The sequence below is a fragment of the Danio aesculapii genome, chromosome 20 (genome assembly GCF_903798145.1).
Source record: "Danio aesculapii chromosome 20, fDanAes4.1, whole genome shotgun sequence".
NCBI lineage: Eukaryota > Metazoa > Chordata > Actinopteri > Cypriniformes > Danionidae > Danio > Danio aesculapii.
In genome coordinates this window covers 43430106-43447522 of record NC_079454.1, presented here as the reverse complement: position 1 = coordinate 43447522, position 17417 = coordinate 43430106, and the positions used below count along the sequence as shown (strand labels likewise).

The window sequence follows — 17417 nt, the reverse complement described above, 5'->3', positions numbered from 1 at the left end:
AGGCCAAAAAGTATTATTTGCACCTCACTTCACCTAAATTTATTCATTCTTTTTGTTTATTTTGTAGATAACCGACCAACAAAAATACATTAAAATAAAGATACAAATTATACCGAATTAAATTTGTTACAAATAGAGCATTTTTCCACCAAGATTAGGCTATATGAAGTGCTCAAAAATTGTTTCAATGTTTCCTGTTGCTATTTTGGGTTTTTCATCTATTTTTTTTTCTTCTCAGGGAATATTTATTCATTAATTCATTTTCTTTTCGGCTTAGTCCCTTTATTAATCCGGGGTCACCACAGCGGAATGAACCGCCAACTTATCAAGCATATGTTCTACGCAGCGGATGCCCTTCCAGCTGCAAACCATCACTAGGAAACATCCATACACACTCATTCACACACATACACTACGGACAATTTAGCTTACACAATTCACCTATATCACATGCCTTTGTGACTGTGGGGAAAACTGGAGCACCAGGAGGAAACCCATGCCAACACGGGGAAAACATGCAAACTCCACACAGAAATGCCAACTGACCCAGCCAAGGCTCGAACCAGCGACCTTCTTGCTGTGAGGTGATTGAGCCACCCACTGCGTCACCATGACACCTCTTCTCCAAAGTAATTCAAAATTTTACTTTAAGTTGTTCTTTTAAAGAGATTGTCGCGGTCGCTAATAAATCATGTTAACAGGAACAGAAATTAACCGATTCAGATGTGCATTCGAACTGAAGCGTTAGAAAACATGCAATAGGCTACCATAAAAGGCGCAAATTCTACACAGTTTTGCAACCTTAAAGGGCTCCACAGACTATTCAAATAAAATGGTTTATTGTTGCACAAACGTGTGAGCATTTTAGTGACGATACTACCCTTACAAACTACAGTGGCACCGGCAGTGTTTTGGATCCATTGTATCGCGATATTCTGAGATCTTTTTTTAAATTACAAGTTTGTATCTCATAATTCTAACTTGCTTTATATTTTAAGTTCACATATATCAGTTTTACATTTGCAATTCTGTATTTATGTTTCACTTTATATTCTGACTTTATTCTTGGAATTCTAAGTTTACAACTTGACATTTCTTTCTAGGGATTTCAAGTTAACAATCCTAATTTTGGGAGATTTCACTAATAAAACTTGTTTCTAAGAATTGTACAACCAAAAAAAAATAAAAATTCTGCCACATTTACTCCTCATCAATTTTCTTTTTTCTGTTGAACACAAGATATTAAGAATATATCTAACACAAGAATATATGATATTTTGAAGAATGCTGGAAAAGCAGCCACCATTGACTTCCATGGTAATTTTGTCCCAACTATGGATATCAATGGCTACTAGCTTCCAAATGCCTTCAGAATATGTTGACAATAACAGTTTATTTATATAGCACAATTTTAAAAAAATCAAGTTGACCAATGTGCTTAACAATAACTGAAATAACAATCTTGAAATAATAATCTTGTTTCATGTTCAACACAAAAAGAAATTCATAAAAGTTTAGATCCACTTCCAATAAATGCTGAGGAAACTTTTATTTATGGATGAACTATCCTTTTAAGGAGTCATCATACTTTTTATGTGAAGTCTTATTTAATTGTGGAAACAAGCTTCTATAGAAAGTTTCTTTAGGTAATCCAAAATCACTTCTCAAGAGAATTGCTGTGAAAAACTTCTAGAACGTTTCATTTGAGCAGTGAGTATGTTTATATGGACACCAGTAATCTGATTTTGATACGATTAAGACAAATCTAAGAGTCTACCATGTAAACAGCGATTTTGGATTACCATAATCCGACTTAAGTCCTAATCGAACAAAACAGAAATGGAATTAAGGCATGTGGAGTATGCAGATTTTAGTCATATTATTGAAGTGCAGTACAGGCAACACTTCAGTCAAACTATTACCATCATGCAGGATTTTCGCCGCATTTTACAACAGAATAGTCTATACACACATGGCTGTTTGACACTATTCTCTGCACCTACTGAGTCAGTAAAGGACCACAGACACCTGCACCACAAAATGTGGAGATTTTTTTCAATTTGCCGTGCGGTATCAAATCCCATTAAAACAACACTTCCATCAGGTCATACTCGCATCCAATATCTCATTTGTCATGGGAGCATGCATAAAATGAACAAATTATGTGCTGCAACATGTAAAAGGGAATTATGACAGGAACATTTAAAAAGCAACTCAAGTAAACACCTTAATCATATTATTTTCTAATTCCGATTAAGGCAAATAATTCGATTACTGATGTCCATGTAAACGTAGTCAATGCCTGATAAGTAAAACGTTGCAAAGGGTTATAAATAAGCATGATACTTCAGTCTAAAACGTCTAGTTGTTTCTACCTGAGGTTCATGAAGTTCTTTCTGAAGCCTGCAGCCCTCCTCATCATTAAACTCACACTCGTCCTTCTCCTCCCTAGTCAACATGTTAAAATCAGGCATTAAAAAATTAGTTCGAAAGATTAGTTTCTCTTCAAAAATCCCTAAATATGAAATTTCTACAAAACCTGACTGAAGCATATGGTTTCTCCTGCTCCACACTGTGAGTGGTGTCTTCTTGAGTATCCCAGACTTTTGGAAACACCTTTGTGAGGGTTTGAGGAGCAGATGTTCTGTCAGTCCCTCTTACTTCAGTTTTGTTGGACTCCTCTAAGCTCCTGAGTTCAGAATCACTGCTTGAAGAGCTTGAAGAATTGGAGTCAGGAGTAGAAGTGCGATTTTCTTCACCAAACTGAATCTCACTCGGAGCATCACTAGCGTAGTCTCCATCTGACAGATCTAGACTCTGATCTTTGTGATCCGTGTGCCTAGAGACATGATGAGGAAATGGTTTGTGAGATTGAGAATTGGGTCCGTCTTCACTGTGAGAGCTGTGGTCAGAATCGCTGAGAGACAGTGACTCCATTACTTCATTGGTTAGATTGACTTCTTTAGATGCTTTTCCACTTTGGTTTTGCCAGCGGTGGTTTGTAGGAGGAGAATTTTTTTTCTGGTGGACTTTGACGATGTGGTCGTTGATTTTTTTAAAGCCTTCACTGATGTTTTGATGATACGTACTTGACTTATTTACTTTGGCTAAACCATTACTCTTCATCTCTCCAGTATTGAGTTTACTTTTAGGTGAGTTAGCATTGTTAGTAATATTAGCAGTCCAAGCTGAATCTTTACCATTTTTGTTTGATGATAAATCATTATCTTGTTGAGCAGCGGTCTTGTTTAGAGATTCTTTCAGGGCAGATGTTTGCTGCATCTCTTTCTGATGAAGGTCAATGGGTCGTACCATCTTCATGCTCATCACATGTGGACTTACAGAGTGTCTTCTATGGGTGTTTTTGGAGGAGTGTTTCACTTTTGAAAGTCTAGATGTTCCTTCTCCTTTACGAAGGAAATTCCTCTTCTCTGCACCTCTGGTTTGTCTCTTTAAAACAGAGAGAATTATGTTTAGAGGATATGTAAATTATGGGAGATTTACTTGTTAAATGTGGTTCATACCTGATTATTATCCTGAAGAACCGCCTGCTCGGTTTTGAGATGCTCTTCGACAAACTCTTCGAAGGTTGTTTGCTCTTTTCTCAGACCAGGTCGAATAGGCCTGTGTTTAAAAGATATAATTTTTTTAAATAATGTTTTTTTACATACACATTACAAACGATACAAAATAAAAGGACAACAAAAACATGTAACAGTAAACAAATACACTGAAGGGTATTTTGAGAAAAAAAAACACTAGTGCAATACAGAAAATATAGGTCTACAATGTGCTGACCAGGGGTGCATTTCCGAAAACCATCATTAGCCAACTAAGGTTGCAAATTGCATCGTTACAAAGATAGTTGATTCCGCGTTTCCCAAATCGTTCCAATGAACATTCGCAAACTGCGTCGCAAACTTGTATGCTTCCAACTACACCTCTAGAGCTGTAGTTAGAAGCATAGTTCCTGGTTGTGTTCTATTCCCAGTTATCCCCCTATGCCCTATTCCTTTCGAACGTTCTAACATTTAAACTTGAAGTTATCTCTCTTAATTTGCTTTCACAGTATTTTCAAAGTTCAGTTTTTGTGATCTTCATGTTTACAATTTCGCTCCCTTCGTGGTGCACTTTGAAAACATTTATGTAATTTTGAACACAGCCGTGGCTCATGACGAAAGCTATAGGTGACCTATTATTTAAAAGCAGAATTTACATTACGTCTCCAAAGCTTGTGAAAACAAAAATATATAGCATACATTAATGCTTTTAATTTAAAGTGGGCTATTCATAATGTATCTGTACTGTAGGCCTATATGACATGGGCCTGTTGGTTAGAACATTTCTGCAGTGATTTGAATGTGTCAAATTGTGAAAGTAGACTTTTACAATAAATAAATAAACAATAATAATAATAATAATAATGTATAATTATAATTATTATTAAGTAGAATAAAAAAAATCCTTAATAAATAGCCTGTTGTAAATTACAACTATTAAAAATGTATATGACTTATATATGAGATTAAAATACGTGTTAGCTAGTTAGTTTTAGAATATAATTTTTAATATTCTCAATAATATTTGTAAAGAAAACATAGGACCTATTTGTGCCATTTACATATATTTCAATTAATATGGAAAAAGAGTGCATGTTTTTTACCAAAACTAATATTGAATTTGCACACAAAAGTATGGGTTTTTTCTCTAAAGAAGTTGCTCCACCCCTTTAGAGTGTCATTACAGACGTTTTACGTTATAACTAACATGGTTTAAACGATGTATTTGCGACAAAGCTACGGTTTTAGGAAACACTTGTCACCACAGTGGTCTTTTCCCAAACGATGCATCTTACTATAATAGATCAGCCACGAGTTATGTCGTTGTTTGGGAAACGCATTCCAGAACTAGCATCCAGTACCAAGCTGGGAGTTGGGGGTGGGAACTCAATCAGAAATAACAGTGTCAAGTAGAAGAGTTTGCGATGGGGTTCCCACAGTTTGATGAAAATAGTGCTAGGTCGGTGTAGAGAGTACCTAATTTTGTCTAATTTCATTAAATAAAGAACATTTCATATCCAACAAGTGTAAGAAGGAAGGTGAAGGCTCTTTCAGTTCAGAAGAATTAACCGCCTAGCCAGAAGGGTTAAGAAGGCTACAAAGTCTGCAAAATGAGAAGGTAAAGTGTGTCCAGGTGGGATAACCCCAAATAAACCAATAATTGGACAAGGTAGGATATCAACAGTAGTAATAGCAGACAATGAGACAAAAATTTGCCTCCAAAAAAGCAGGGAAGGACAGGACCAAAACAAGATTTATGTTTTTTTTTAATACTATAATATGGTACTTTATAATACTATAAATGTTGGAATTTCTTCTATTTACACTACTGTGGTTTAAAAAATGATGTTGGAAGAAGCCTGGAATGCTCACCATGATCATAAACTACGCATTATGAAGTATTATTACAATTCAGAATAACTATTTTCAATTTGAATATTCATTCATTCATTTTATTTTCGGCGTAGTCCCTTTATTAATCTGGGATCGCCACAGCGGAATGAACCGCCAACTTATCCAGCATATGTTTTACACAGTGGATGCCCTTCCAGCTGCAACCCAGTACTGGGAAATATCCATACACACTTATTCACACACATACACTACGGACAATTTAGTTTACCCAATTCACCTATACCACATGTTTTTGAACTTCTGGGGGAAACCGGAGCACCCGGAGAAAGCCTACGCGAACACGGGTAAACTCATGCAAACTCCACACAGAAATGCCAACTGACCCAGTCGGGGCTCAAACCAGCGACCTTCTTGCTGTGAGGCGATTGTGCTACCCACTGTGCCACCCCAATTTGAATATATATTTCCTTTTCCTGTGATAGTAAAGCTAAATTTTCAGCATTACTCCAGTCTGTATCAATCCTTCACAAATAATTCTGAATATCCTGATTAGCTGCTCAAGAAACATTCCTGATTATTATTAATGAGGAAAACAGTTATTTTTTTACAATGACAATAAATTTTACTTTTTTTTAGGATGCTTTGATTAATAGAAAGCTAATTAATTGTGTAAATAACTTTCTGTACTGTAAATCTCTCTAATGCCATTTTTTCAAATGCATCCTTGACTAAAACCCCTGAATAAAAATGCAAATATCTATCTAAAACAAAACAGTAGTGTACTGCACTGTATATGCATTGTGCCATGGTCAATGTCGAGTGGCTTATTGCTCTTATAAAAAGGCAGACAGGGGCGGACTTAACCAATAAGTGAGGTAAGCATCTGCTTAGTGCCCTGGGGAATAAGAGGGCCCCGACCAATGCCAAGAAGCCTATATTAATCATATAGCTCTTTTATAAATTTTCTAGCATATGTTGTCAAATCTGTCTATAACAATTAGATTTTAAAAAACGGGGCCCCATGAATAGTGGAATGTTCCTTCAGTGCTACACTTGCAAATATTAAAATCTAACAACCAATATGGTCAACTAACTGTACATAATTCATATGTGAACTTGTTTTTTATTTGGGAATTGATTGTATTTAAAGTTTTACATTGAGAAGATAAAGGTACTGATAAGTTTATTTCCAAAAAAGACGCAAATCTACAGAGAAAAATAATACCTACTAAGAAAGAGTGTGTCCGCCCCTGAAGGCAGAAACAGTAAACTGACAAATAAAACCAAAAGTTTATCAAAGCTACATAAAACAAAATCCCTGAATGTTCTGTTTGATTTATTTCTGGTTTTGGTTACCTGTCCCATCTTGTTGACCTAGTTTCCTTTGTTCTCAGTTTACCGTGACTTGTTAGCAGTCGTGAAGATTCTTCCATTAATCCTCTCCAGTTCCTGTTCAGTTAATTACCCATTGTATTTAAACCGGTTATTGTTGCTTGTTACACTAGATGTTTGTTGTTTCAACAATAGGTGAATGTGCTACATTTGCTCTTGAGATTTCCTGTGGTTTTCATTATGGATTTGTTATTGAAGGATTTCTTTTGTTACTTTGTTCATTTTGTTATGTTTTATACAGTACTACATGTAAAATACTGCTATTTAGTTTTTCTAGAAATGTAAAACTTAAAATAAAATGTATGCCAATAGATGTGTGTTTGGAAGGAAAAGTTCACTTAAAATGGAAATTCATTACTCATCACTTTTCTGGTGTTGCTCTAATACTGTATGCCCTTCTTTGTTTTTCATACCACAAAAGGCTAGCAAAGCCATATAAAGCAGAGAATAAAAGATACATTATGTTCCAACCAAGGGCCTCAGGAGATACTGCAGGATGTGGTGAAAAACAAACCAAAATATAATGCACTGTATTATTAAATAATAATCTTGTTTTGTTTTCATGAACAAGTGGATGTCCATGGAAATCCATAATCCCTGAAAAAGCACACAGAAGTGCACCAAAGAACAAAACACTTGGATTGCATTTTGTAAAGTACTTCCATGTATATTGATTTGAGTTGAAGTGAACTGGCATGCTAACAGATATCAAAATTAGGATTTTCATGAGTTAAATTTCTGTTTTTTAGGAGACATATACAGAGTTTTTTGCATGGAAGCATTCGCGGACACCCTTTTTTCTTAATGCTGGTCATTATGCACTCCCATTACATGTACAAAAACAAGCAGGGTATTTTTTTTATTTCCTTTTTTTGTGAAAGAAAAGAAGTGTATTTAACATTAGAACAAGTTGATAATGACTCAATTTATTTCTTTTAGGTAAACTATATTTATTAGGGACGCACGATATATCAGCGATCATATCGATATTGTCCGATAAATGTTATCATTATCAGTCCAATATCGAAATTAGGCCGATATCTTTAAGCCGATAGATTATGTACAGAACCGCCTGCCTCGCACATGCGTGGGTCAAACTTGTTCAGACTTGTCCAGTGCCGTATAACGGAGCTTTCCTCACATTGTTTATTCCTTTAAAGTCCGTCCTTTGTTTGTGTGGGATTGCTGTGCGTTAATAACTCAGTATGTATCCTTATCATTGTAGATATATTTGATATAGTGTCATTGTGTATTTTGGTTTAAATTGCCTCAGTAAAAAAACTTTTATGAAGTTTTTAAAATAAAATCAGCTGTTCACTGTATAAAAATATAACATTTCAAAATATTTATATTTATCGGCTACTATATCGATTAATGGCCTCCAAATCTCAAGAGTTATCAGTTAGCCAAAAAATCCATATCAGTGCAACCCTAACATATATTCGTAAATATATATTTGTATAATACAATACCTTTCCTCTGGGTTTGGCAGCAAACCTTGCCTTGATCCAAAAGGGCTTAGAGGACAATCTTCTGGTGTAAGATCTGAAGACTCTTCTTTAATAGGAGACAAACATCGGAGTTCTGCTGATGGTGCAAAATCTGCAAAGCAAAATCAGATATCATTTAAAGTTAAAAGTTAAAGTTGAAGTTAAAAAATTTACTCTTCATATATTTATATGTATGTAGTGCTTGTTATAAACGATGTATCTGTGCACTTCATTATTTTGTAAAAATTAATTCGCCCTCATAAAATGTCATCAAATAGCATAACCTTCCCTCCCCCTCAAAATTACTTTTCTTCACTTTCTGTTTAGATGGAATTCCTTTAGGGCCGGATATCAGTGGGTGTCTCAATTTTGCTCTGAAATCACCCATTCGTCAATCTTCTTTAATTTTGCTACAGTAGCAATGCCCATCTTTCAACAATCCAATTGGTTCCCAAAGAATGAAATCATGCACTGCCCTACATTTTTTTTTTAATTTCAAGCGGATGTACACCAACTGTACACCACCAGTTGTACACAAACTGCTCGTTAACGCAAATTTCTAATCAGCCAATCACATGGCAGCAACTCAATGCATTTAGGCATGTAAACATGGTCAAGACGATCTGCTGCTGTTCAAACTGAGCATCAGAATGGGGAAGAAAGGTGATTTAAGTGACTTTGAACGTGGCATCGTTGTTGGTGCCAGACGGGCTGGACAGAGTATTTCAGAAACTGCTGTTCTACTGGGATTTTCACACACAACCATCTCTAGGGTTTACAGAGAATGGTCTGAAAAAGAGAAAATATCCAGTGAGCAGCAGTTCTGTGGGCACAAATGCCTTGTTGGTGATAGAGGTCAGACGACCTGGCCAGACTGGTTCCAAAGGATAGAATGGCACATCGAACCTTGAGGTGTATGGGCAATTCACACAGGCTCACCAAAATTGGACAATAGGAGATTAGAAAAACGTTGCCTGGTCTGATGAGTCTCGATTTCTGCTGCGACATTCGGATGGTAGGGTCAGAATTTGGCAACAACAACATGAAAGCATAGATACATCCTGCCTGTAGCAACGGTTCAGGCTAGAGGTGGTGTATTTGTGTGAGGGATTTTTTTGGGCACATTTTGCACCCATTAATACCAATTGAGCATTGTGTCAACACCACAGCCTCTCTGAGTATTGTTGCTGACCATGTCCATCCCTTCATAACCACAGTGTACCCATCTTCTGATGGCTACTTCCAGCAGGATAACGTGACATGACAATGAGTTCACTGTACTTAAATGGCCTCCACAGTCACCAGAACTCAATCCAATAGAGCAGCTTTGTGATGTGGTGGAACATCACAAGAGATTCGCATCATGGATGTGCAGCCGATAAATCTGCAGCAACTGCGTAATGCTGTCATGTTAATTTTGACCAAAATCTCTGAGAAATATTTCCAGTACCTTGTTGAATCTATGCCACGAAGGATTAAAGCAGTTCCAAAGGCAAAAGGGGGTCCAACCTAATAAAGTGGCTAGTAAGTGTGTATTACAATAGCGAAAAAAGGACAATGGTGACTCAAAGTTCACCCAAAAATAAAAATTCTCCCACCCTTCACTTGGTCCAAATCTATAGGACATTCTTGCTTCTGTTAAACACAAAAGGAGATATTTTGAAGAATGTTGGAAACCGTGAAGCATTACCTTTCATAGAAGGAAAACTATTAAAGTCAATGGTTATCGGTTTCACTTGCAGAAAGTCTTCTTTTGTGTTTAAACTGAATAGAAAAAGATACTTATAGAGGTTCATGACAAGTGAACGATGAGTAAATGATGAGTGAATTTTCAGTTTAGGATGAACTATCTTTAATATGATTGCTCAACCTAAATAGTTAACCAGAACTTTGAGACACGCATGCAATGTTTCCAACATTATGCAAGGTCCTCTGCATTGTTAACTGTAAAATCACTTTGTTATGCTAATTTGGGAGGCGTGGTGAATCTTTTAACCCCTGTCCTTTTGCTACAAAAGGAAATTCTTGCATGACAGCTAGGAACTTGTCTGGACAAGCCAATTAAGTCCAACCGTAGGTGTTTAGCACACAAAATCAATAATCATCACATTTCTCCATGTAGATTTGTTATAACACGCATAGTGAAGTTATTACACCCATTATTGTACTCTCTAAAAATGCTCAGTTCTTATAAAATACATTGACTTTTTAATACACATTCAATTTATTCATTATGTCAGCCTTCCTGACAATAGATCTCTTTCAATGCACATTCACTGAACTATAAAAGCTCTAATAGACGACGGCACTTTTGTCTTTTTCAAGGCAGTTCATGACATCAGGCATTCAACAAACATACTCAACAGGTCAAGACTTGAACGCTCCAGCAGAGGAAGTGTTTGCCTTCAAGTCTGAGCAGCTTTAAAATGCTTTGCTTTGGGAGAACAGACATTCACAGGTGTGCCATCTACACGCATTAGGAGTCGTCTCGGACTGGGAATCTGCACGATGGAAATTGAGGATATCTTAAATGACTCGGACATCAAGTGTCAGGAGAATATCGATCACAACCGAGCGCTGTACATTTTCTTCTCATCCGTGGTGGTGGTGGAGTTTATCTTGGGTCTCCTGCTGAACATTACAGTCATCCATCTCTTCGTCTTCAAGATCAGGTTCTGGAAATCGAAAACCATCGACATTTTCCTGTTCAATCTGGTCTTGGCGGATATTTTGCTGCTGATTGGATTGCCTGTAAAAGCATACAACTTTCAGCAATGCAGTGAAAACAAGTTTGTCTGCAAAGTGCAGCTCTTTCTGCAGTTTCTCAACCGAGGAGCAAGCATCGCCTTCCTCACCGTCATCTCCATTTATCGATATTTCAGTGTAGTCCATCCGGGCAGGAGAAAAGTCATACGGATTTTAAAACATTCGCCTCAGATTTCTATATTTATCTGGGTATTGTTGGGAGTTTTGACCATCCCGGCTATGATGCAGAGCTTCATCAGATGCAACACCAAAGAAAGTGATGATGAAGATCTCAGCCCTGTTGTTATACTGAGAGAGATTGTGTTTTTCACCCAGATCTTCATCCCGTTTCTTGTTCTTGTGTACTGCTCCATTCGGATCGTCCAAAGACTCAGAAGTCAGAAGTCGATAGGAGACAAGACTAAGCTACGGAAAGCCATGTTTCTGGTGGCTACGGTTGTTCTGGTCTTTGCGATCTGCTTTTTGCCGTATGCCATTACAAGAGCAGTGCAGTTAAAGATGGGGCTTGTGATGAAAGAGGAAAAAGTTGCTGTCGTTAAACTGTATGACGCGTTCATTTGTTTGTCTTATCTAAACTGCTTGCTGGATCCGATTCTGTACTGCCTGAGCAGTGGTAAATTTAAGAAGTTATACATATCAATCTATCTGCCCTTTCTGATGGAGAAGGAACAACAGGAAGAATTAGATGACACAGCAGATGATTGAACTACGCGATGAAGATGTTGCTGTTGAGGGATTCTCAGACGTGCTGTTTTGGTGTTTGCATCAAATTAATTAACAAGTGATTTGATGTCAGTAGACAGCATATAAGATAAAGTATTTAATGTTTAATGTAAATAAAACGTCAAAATAGTGATGTAAAGTTCAGCTTTCATTTAGTGTGGCAATTTAATGTGAAAATAAAACATACATCTTAAACTATCAATGGTTTGAAGTAGGGCTGCACAATATATCGTTTGAGCATTGATACCACAATGTGTTTATTCGCATTAGTCACATTGCGAGTATACGCAATGTTGAGTTTGGATTATAATTGATCATTTCGCAAGTGTTTTTTGAGGACTGTGACTATGTGAGGGGTTTAAAAGCTTCCAGGCTTAAGAAATTATCATTCATTCATTCATTTTCTTTTTGGCTTAGTCCCTTTATTAATCTGGGGTCGGCACACTTATCCAGCACATATTTTACGCAGCGGATGCCCTTCCAGCTGCAACCCATCACTGGGAGACCCCCAAAAACACTCATTCACATTTGGACTTGTGGGGGAAACCGGAGCACCCGGAGGAAACCCACGCTAACATGGAGAAAACATGCAAACTCCAAACAGAAACGCCAACTGACCCAGCCGAGGCTCGAACCAGCGACCTTCCTGCTGTGAGGCGACAGCACTACTGCGCCACCGCATCACCTTAAGAAATTGTACCGTTTGTAACTAACAAATTAACAACGATTTATTTTATTGAATTGTTTTTAAATCAAAGACTTTGCAGTATTACTTTACATTTGATTATTCCATTACGGTATATCTGAATACAGTTCGACTGTTTTTATTATATTTTATGCATAAGCACTCCCCTACAGAATCATCCCAATCAATCTAAAATTATCAATTCTTTCTAAAAAGTTATTCAACTCATCGGTGGAAATTGTTTTCATATCGCAATATATATATACCGATATATCCAATATCGTGCAGCCCTAGCTAAGTATAAACATTTAAAATGACAATTATTTAATATTAAGGGGTTGGACTGTGATCATTAAACTGAGAAATTTAATATGTTGTAAAAAAATTTTTTTTTTTTAAATATGCCTGACAAAATTTTTTAGGTATTTAAACTATTATTACACTGAATGACATCTTAGTGAATGCCTTCTGTAAATCATGTTAACTGTACAGTATCATAGTCAAGATTTTTGCTGAGAAAAAAAGAAAACAGGAAATATTATAATGTATGAGAAAACACAGATTTCTTTATGCTATTTGTCTTTGAGCCAATTGCATTATGTTTAATTTTGAATAGAAAAAAAGCGTAGCTGCCAACTTGCCACATTTACATCTACAGTATACATTTGGGAGAGTCTTTTATTCAGTGCAGACTGCACACATTTACATTTTATCAATTGCTTTTCTTGGGAATCGAACCCAAATCATTTCTAGTACAAATTACAGATATATTAGATTAAAAGACTTATGTTGTTGATATTTTTTTAACTTAATTGTAGATTTAAAAGTTTATTGTACAGATGTATATTTTAGGCACTGTGACTATTTTATTTTCATCTGCTTTTGCTTCATTTGAAATTGTCCTGCTGTGTGACAGATGAAGTCTAAATGTCCCAGAAGTCATTAAGCATTTCAATTTATGACTTTATGTATTTATAAATGTATGTATGGTTAATTGTACAATTTCTGTCACCTGTTCAAATTACGTCTGCATTACATACTGGACTTTTTGTGATGTTGTCCATTTGTAAACATGACTCATGATCTGTAGTCACAGACAGTCTGGTTTTTCTTTACTGGAATTTATTACTCAAGAGACTTTTCTGTCAGTCACAGAGGATGAAATGTGCAAGTATGCACTATTTTTTTTGCATTTCATGATGTTTCTATTTTTGTTAAGCATTGTTTTTGAGTAGTGATATGTACACGTACATGTATATTGAATGTCAAAGTGAATTTTGTAAATATAGACTTTTCTAAAGACCATAAATATAAAGAACTTTCTACTGTACCATTGCTGTTCTCAGTTGCCAGCGCGTCTGACTCATTCTCCAGCTCACCAAAATAGGTGGGTTTGGTTAAGTTTTCCTTGAAGGCATCTGAATTCCCAGCAGAGTTGAGGAGATCAGTTTCTGAAAGGCTCAAAGGTGTCTGGACTTGCCAGGGCGCTAAGAATGTAGGAGATAAAATCAGTCCTGCAAGAGAAAGCAAAGTTCTGTAATAAAGACACAAAGTGGTCAGTTTAAATACTGCATTTGTAATAATATCGACCTTAAATTCTTTTTTTTTTTTAATTAAAATCTGCTTTTATTCTAGCCGAAATAAAACAAATAAGACTTTCTACAGAAGAAAAAATATTATCAGACATACTGTGAAAAATTCCTGGCTCTGTTAAACAGCATTTGGGAAATATTTTGAGAATAAAAAAAAAATAAAATAAAATAAAATAAATCACAGAAGGGCTAATAATGTTGACTTCATCTGTATATTGTTTCAATATAGAAACATTTCAGGAAACATGCAAGTATATTTTTGTTGCAAGTGTTGCCACAAAACAATTCTACATTACATTTATAAATATAGCTGATTTTATGGATGCACAACTAAATTGTATTTATTACTCAATATACTAATATTTAAAATAAAAAACCCTCAGTGTCAACTGATATCAGATACCACTTAATGTAAGCCTAATAAAAGTGGAATTAAAAAATAATTAAATGGGTTAGAATTGATGAGACAAGTCATTTGTGTTTCTGTAAAATAGGTGTAAAACTGTGTGAGATAAAAAACTGAATCAGAATTAGGTATACCTACAAAAATGAAAATATAGATTTGTAATGATTTGCGAATGAGTTTCTGTACTCAACAGTCAACATCAAAATTAATGGATGTGTTTACTTTAAGAGGAAGTGTAACTACATGCAGTATTATACATCATATGTAATACACTAGTATTGAATAATAACAGAGACGTACAGTTTTTGTGTTTTAGGCTTTAGTAATTTAGTTATTTAATGATCAATAAAGCAAAATAAATAATAAAAAAAAAACATTACAGATGTCAGACATTTAAGGTCAGTTTAAAGACTGCATTTGTAGTGCTGGTGGCTCAAGAACAAAAGCTGAAAGAGAGGTTACATTTGCAAATGTTCTAGGTCTGATAAAAGATTTAAAAATAGGTTTTGCATGCATTCCTGTTATTTTGAATAATTTGTAAAAACCGTGCTTTCAAACTTGCAGTGCTCAACATAAATGAGTACACCACGTTTTAAAAATGAATATCTGTATCCATTTCTCAGTGAATATATAGGTAATATACTGCATTTTGGTGCATTTGAACAAAACAGATTTATTTAACCGATATATATAAGTTATATTTTATATTTTAGTCACCAAACATCTTTAGAGAGAAAGATGAAAGATAATACATTTAAATTCATGCAAAATATGTCAATAAAATTTTATACATTTTTTGTTTCTCTTGAATTTTGCTTAAATTTACATATAAATTTGGGTGTTCTGATTTTGGACCGTGATCGTAAGTTATTTTGTTAGATTAGCTCCATATTTGGCTTCAGTGCTGACTAATCTAATGTATATGTACAAATATAATATTTTAAAGCTTCCTATAGAAAAGATGACATTTAAATAAGAGATTTGTGAGGAGTGTCTATTCTCATATATGTATACGTTTTTCTTAGTAACCAGATAACCAGCAACTATAAGCAGCTTGAATCCTTGTTCTGAGTATTTTTGCAGTCGTACCAGGACTGATGAGCGACAGCAGTGTGTTCTGCTCCTGTAAAACCCTCTGCAGCTGCTGCACTTGAAGCTGAAGGAAAAGCTCTTTTTGGCCTGGATTCTGTTGAGAAAGTAATTTGATTACATATAAAATTTAACAAGTGTGCTGTACAATATCATCTAAACTTATGTTTGCTAATAGTGTAATAATTTTACCACATACTGTACTTCGTTCATTCATTTTCCTTCGGCTTAGTCCCTTTACTCATCAGGGGTTTTACACAGCAGATGCCCTTCTAGCTGCAACCCAGAACTGGGAAACATCCATACACACTGATTCACACACATAAACTACGGACAATTTAGTTTATTTAATTCACCTATAGCGCATGTCTTTGGAATGTGGGGCAAACCTGAGCACCGGGAGGAAACCCATGCCAACACGGGAGAACATGCAAACTGTTCCCTGCCAGGACTCGAACCAGTGACTTTCTTGGTGTGAGGTGACAGCCACCCTGTCGCCCTTCTAAAGCTAAAATTACATTTAACAATTAGGTTTATTTGAATGTCTAAGAAAATTAATTGTCTTTCTTAAACTGGCTATAAAAGGTCTAAAATTCTGTATGTGTTGAGGGACATGTATTATTTAAAAGTTTTAATCGATTACTAATAGTTTTTAATAACTATCTAATGTAACTAAACATTCAACAGATGTCAAATGGAAATATGATTTTTAGATAATTAGAAAGTTTACTTAAAATTATCAAAACAAAATTATTGCTCATTTGAGATTAAACATTTTAAACATCTATACTATACTTTGTACTATCTAAATGGATTTCAAAAATATTTTTAATTGTCTGTCTGGGGTGTATTTGTACTTTTTGGTTTTACTTTATTAGTTTATTGTACTGCAAGCTTAAATTTCAGATAGATTTGATATGTATGATCTTCTGTGTGATCTATTTTGATCTGAAATTTTGTCAAAATAGTCTCAAAGTCAGGGCCATTAAACATCAGTACATTTTCTTCAGCACATTTCCTGATAACGTTAAGTTACCTGCGATTACTTGGTCTAACAATGCCATCTAAAGGTGCCATTAAGACAATTTAAATTTGCCTAATCCACTAACATAACAGATGATGATGATAATAATAATAATAATAATAATAATAATAATAATAACAACAACAACACAATCAACCAAAATCGTGAGACTGACCTCCACAGGTAATCTTCGAGATGTTTTAACGTTCTGTTTTGCAGTTCGGCAGGCGGTTCTGTCCGGTTCAGAGATCTGCTGTTCCTCCAACACCTCCTGACTCAAAGATATCGAAATTGTGGGATTAGGTGGACTCATGGGAAGTTTCTGAAGACTCTCCAGTGCAGTTCGGTTTTGGGGTATTTCTGCAGACATCGCTCTCGAGATTGATTGTAGAACTGTGTAAAAAAAAAAAAAGTAATACACGCAAGTAAAAAAAAAGTTTCTTTTTTTAGACATTATAGTTGTAGACAGTCAGTCTGTGTAACTTTCGTCGATGGTTGAGCTCCAGAAAAGCAAATATTTATGACGTGTTTGACAGTTAGTTCTGACTGGAAAGTAAAAAGGCGGGAAATAAAGAACGCTAAACTTAAAGGGATAGTTCACATTCACCCTGCCAAAAAATAAAAGAAAAAGAAAAGAAAATTCTGTCACAATTTAGCTAATTATCCTACGCTTGTTACAAACCTGTTTAAGTTTCGTTGATCACAAAATAAATTTTGAAAAAAAAAATCTTTAACTTAATGACTATGGATGTCAGTTTCCAGCATTTTTCATAATATAAGAAAAAATGTAAGATTTAGAGCCATCTGAGGGTGGGTAAATGGTGTGTAAATTATCT

At 35.4% G+C, this 17417-nt stretch overlaps 1 protein-coding gene across 1 annotated transcript; it reads left to right on the top strand.

Moving 5' to 3' along the window:
• The first annotated feature begins 10679 nt into the window (after positions 1–10679).
• On the top strand, positions 10680–12704 carry gpr31 (G protein-coupled receptor 31). Its single transcript, XM_056481282.1, has one exon. It carries the CDS (start codon positions 10805–10807, stop codon positions 11765–11767), a length of 963 nt encoding a protein of 320 aa, XP_056337257.1. The 5' UTR covers positions 10680–10804; the 3' UTR covers positions 11768–12704.
• Positions 12705–17417: the final 4713 nt, after the last annotated feature.

Bases quoted from the DNA above. Each gene is read 5' to 3' on its own strand.
- gpr31 (XM_056481282.1), top strand. From the start codon at position 10,805: ATGGAAATTGAGGATATCTTAAATGACTCGGACATCAAGTGTCAGGAG.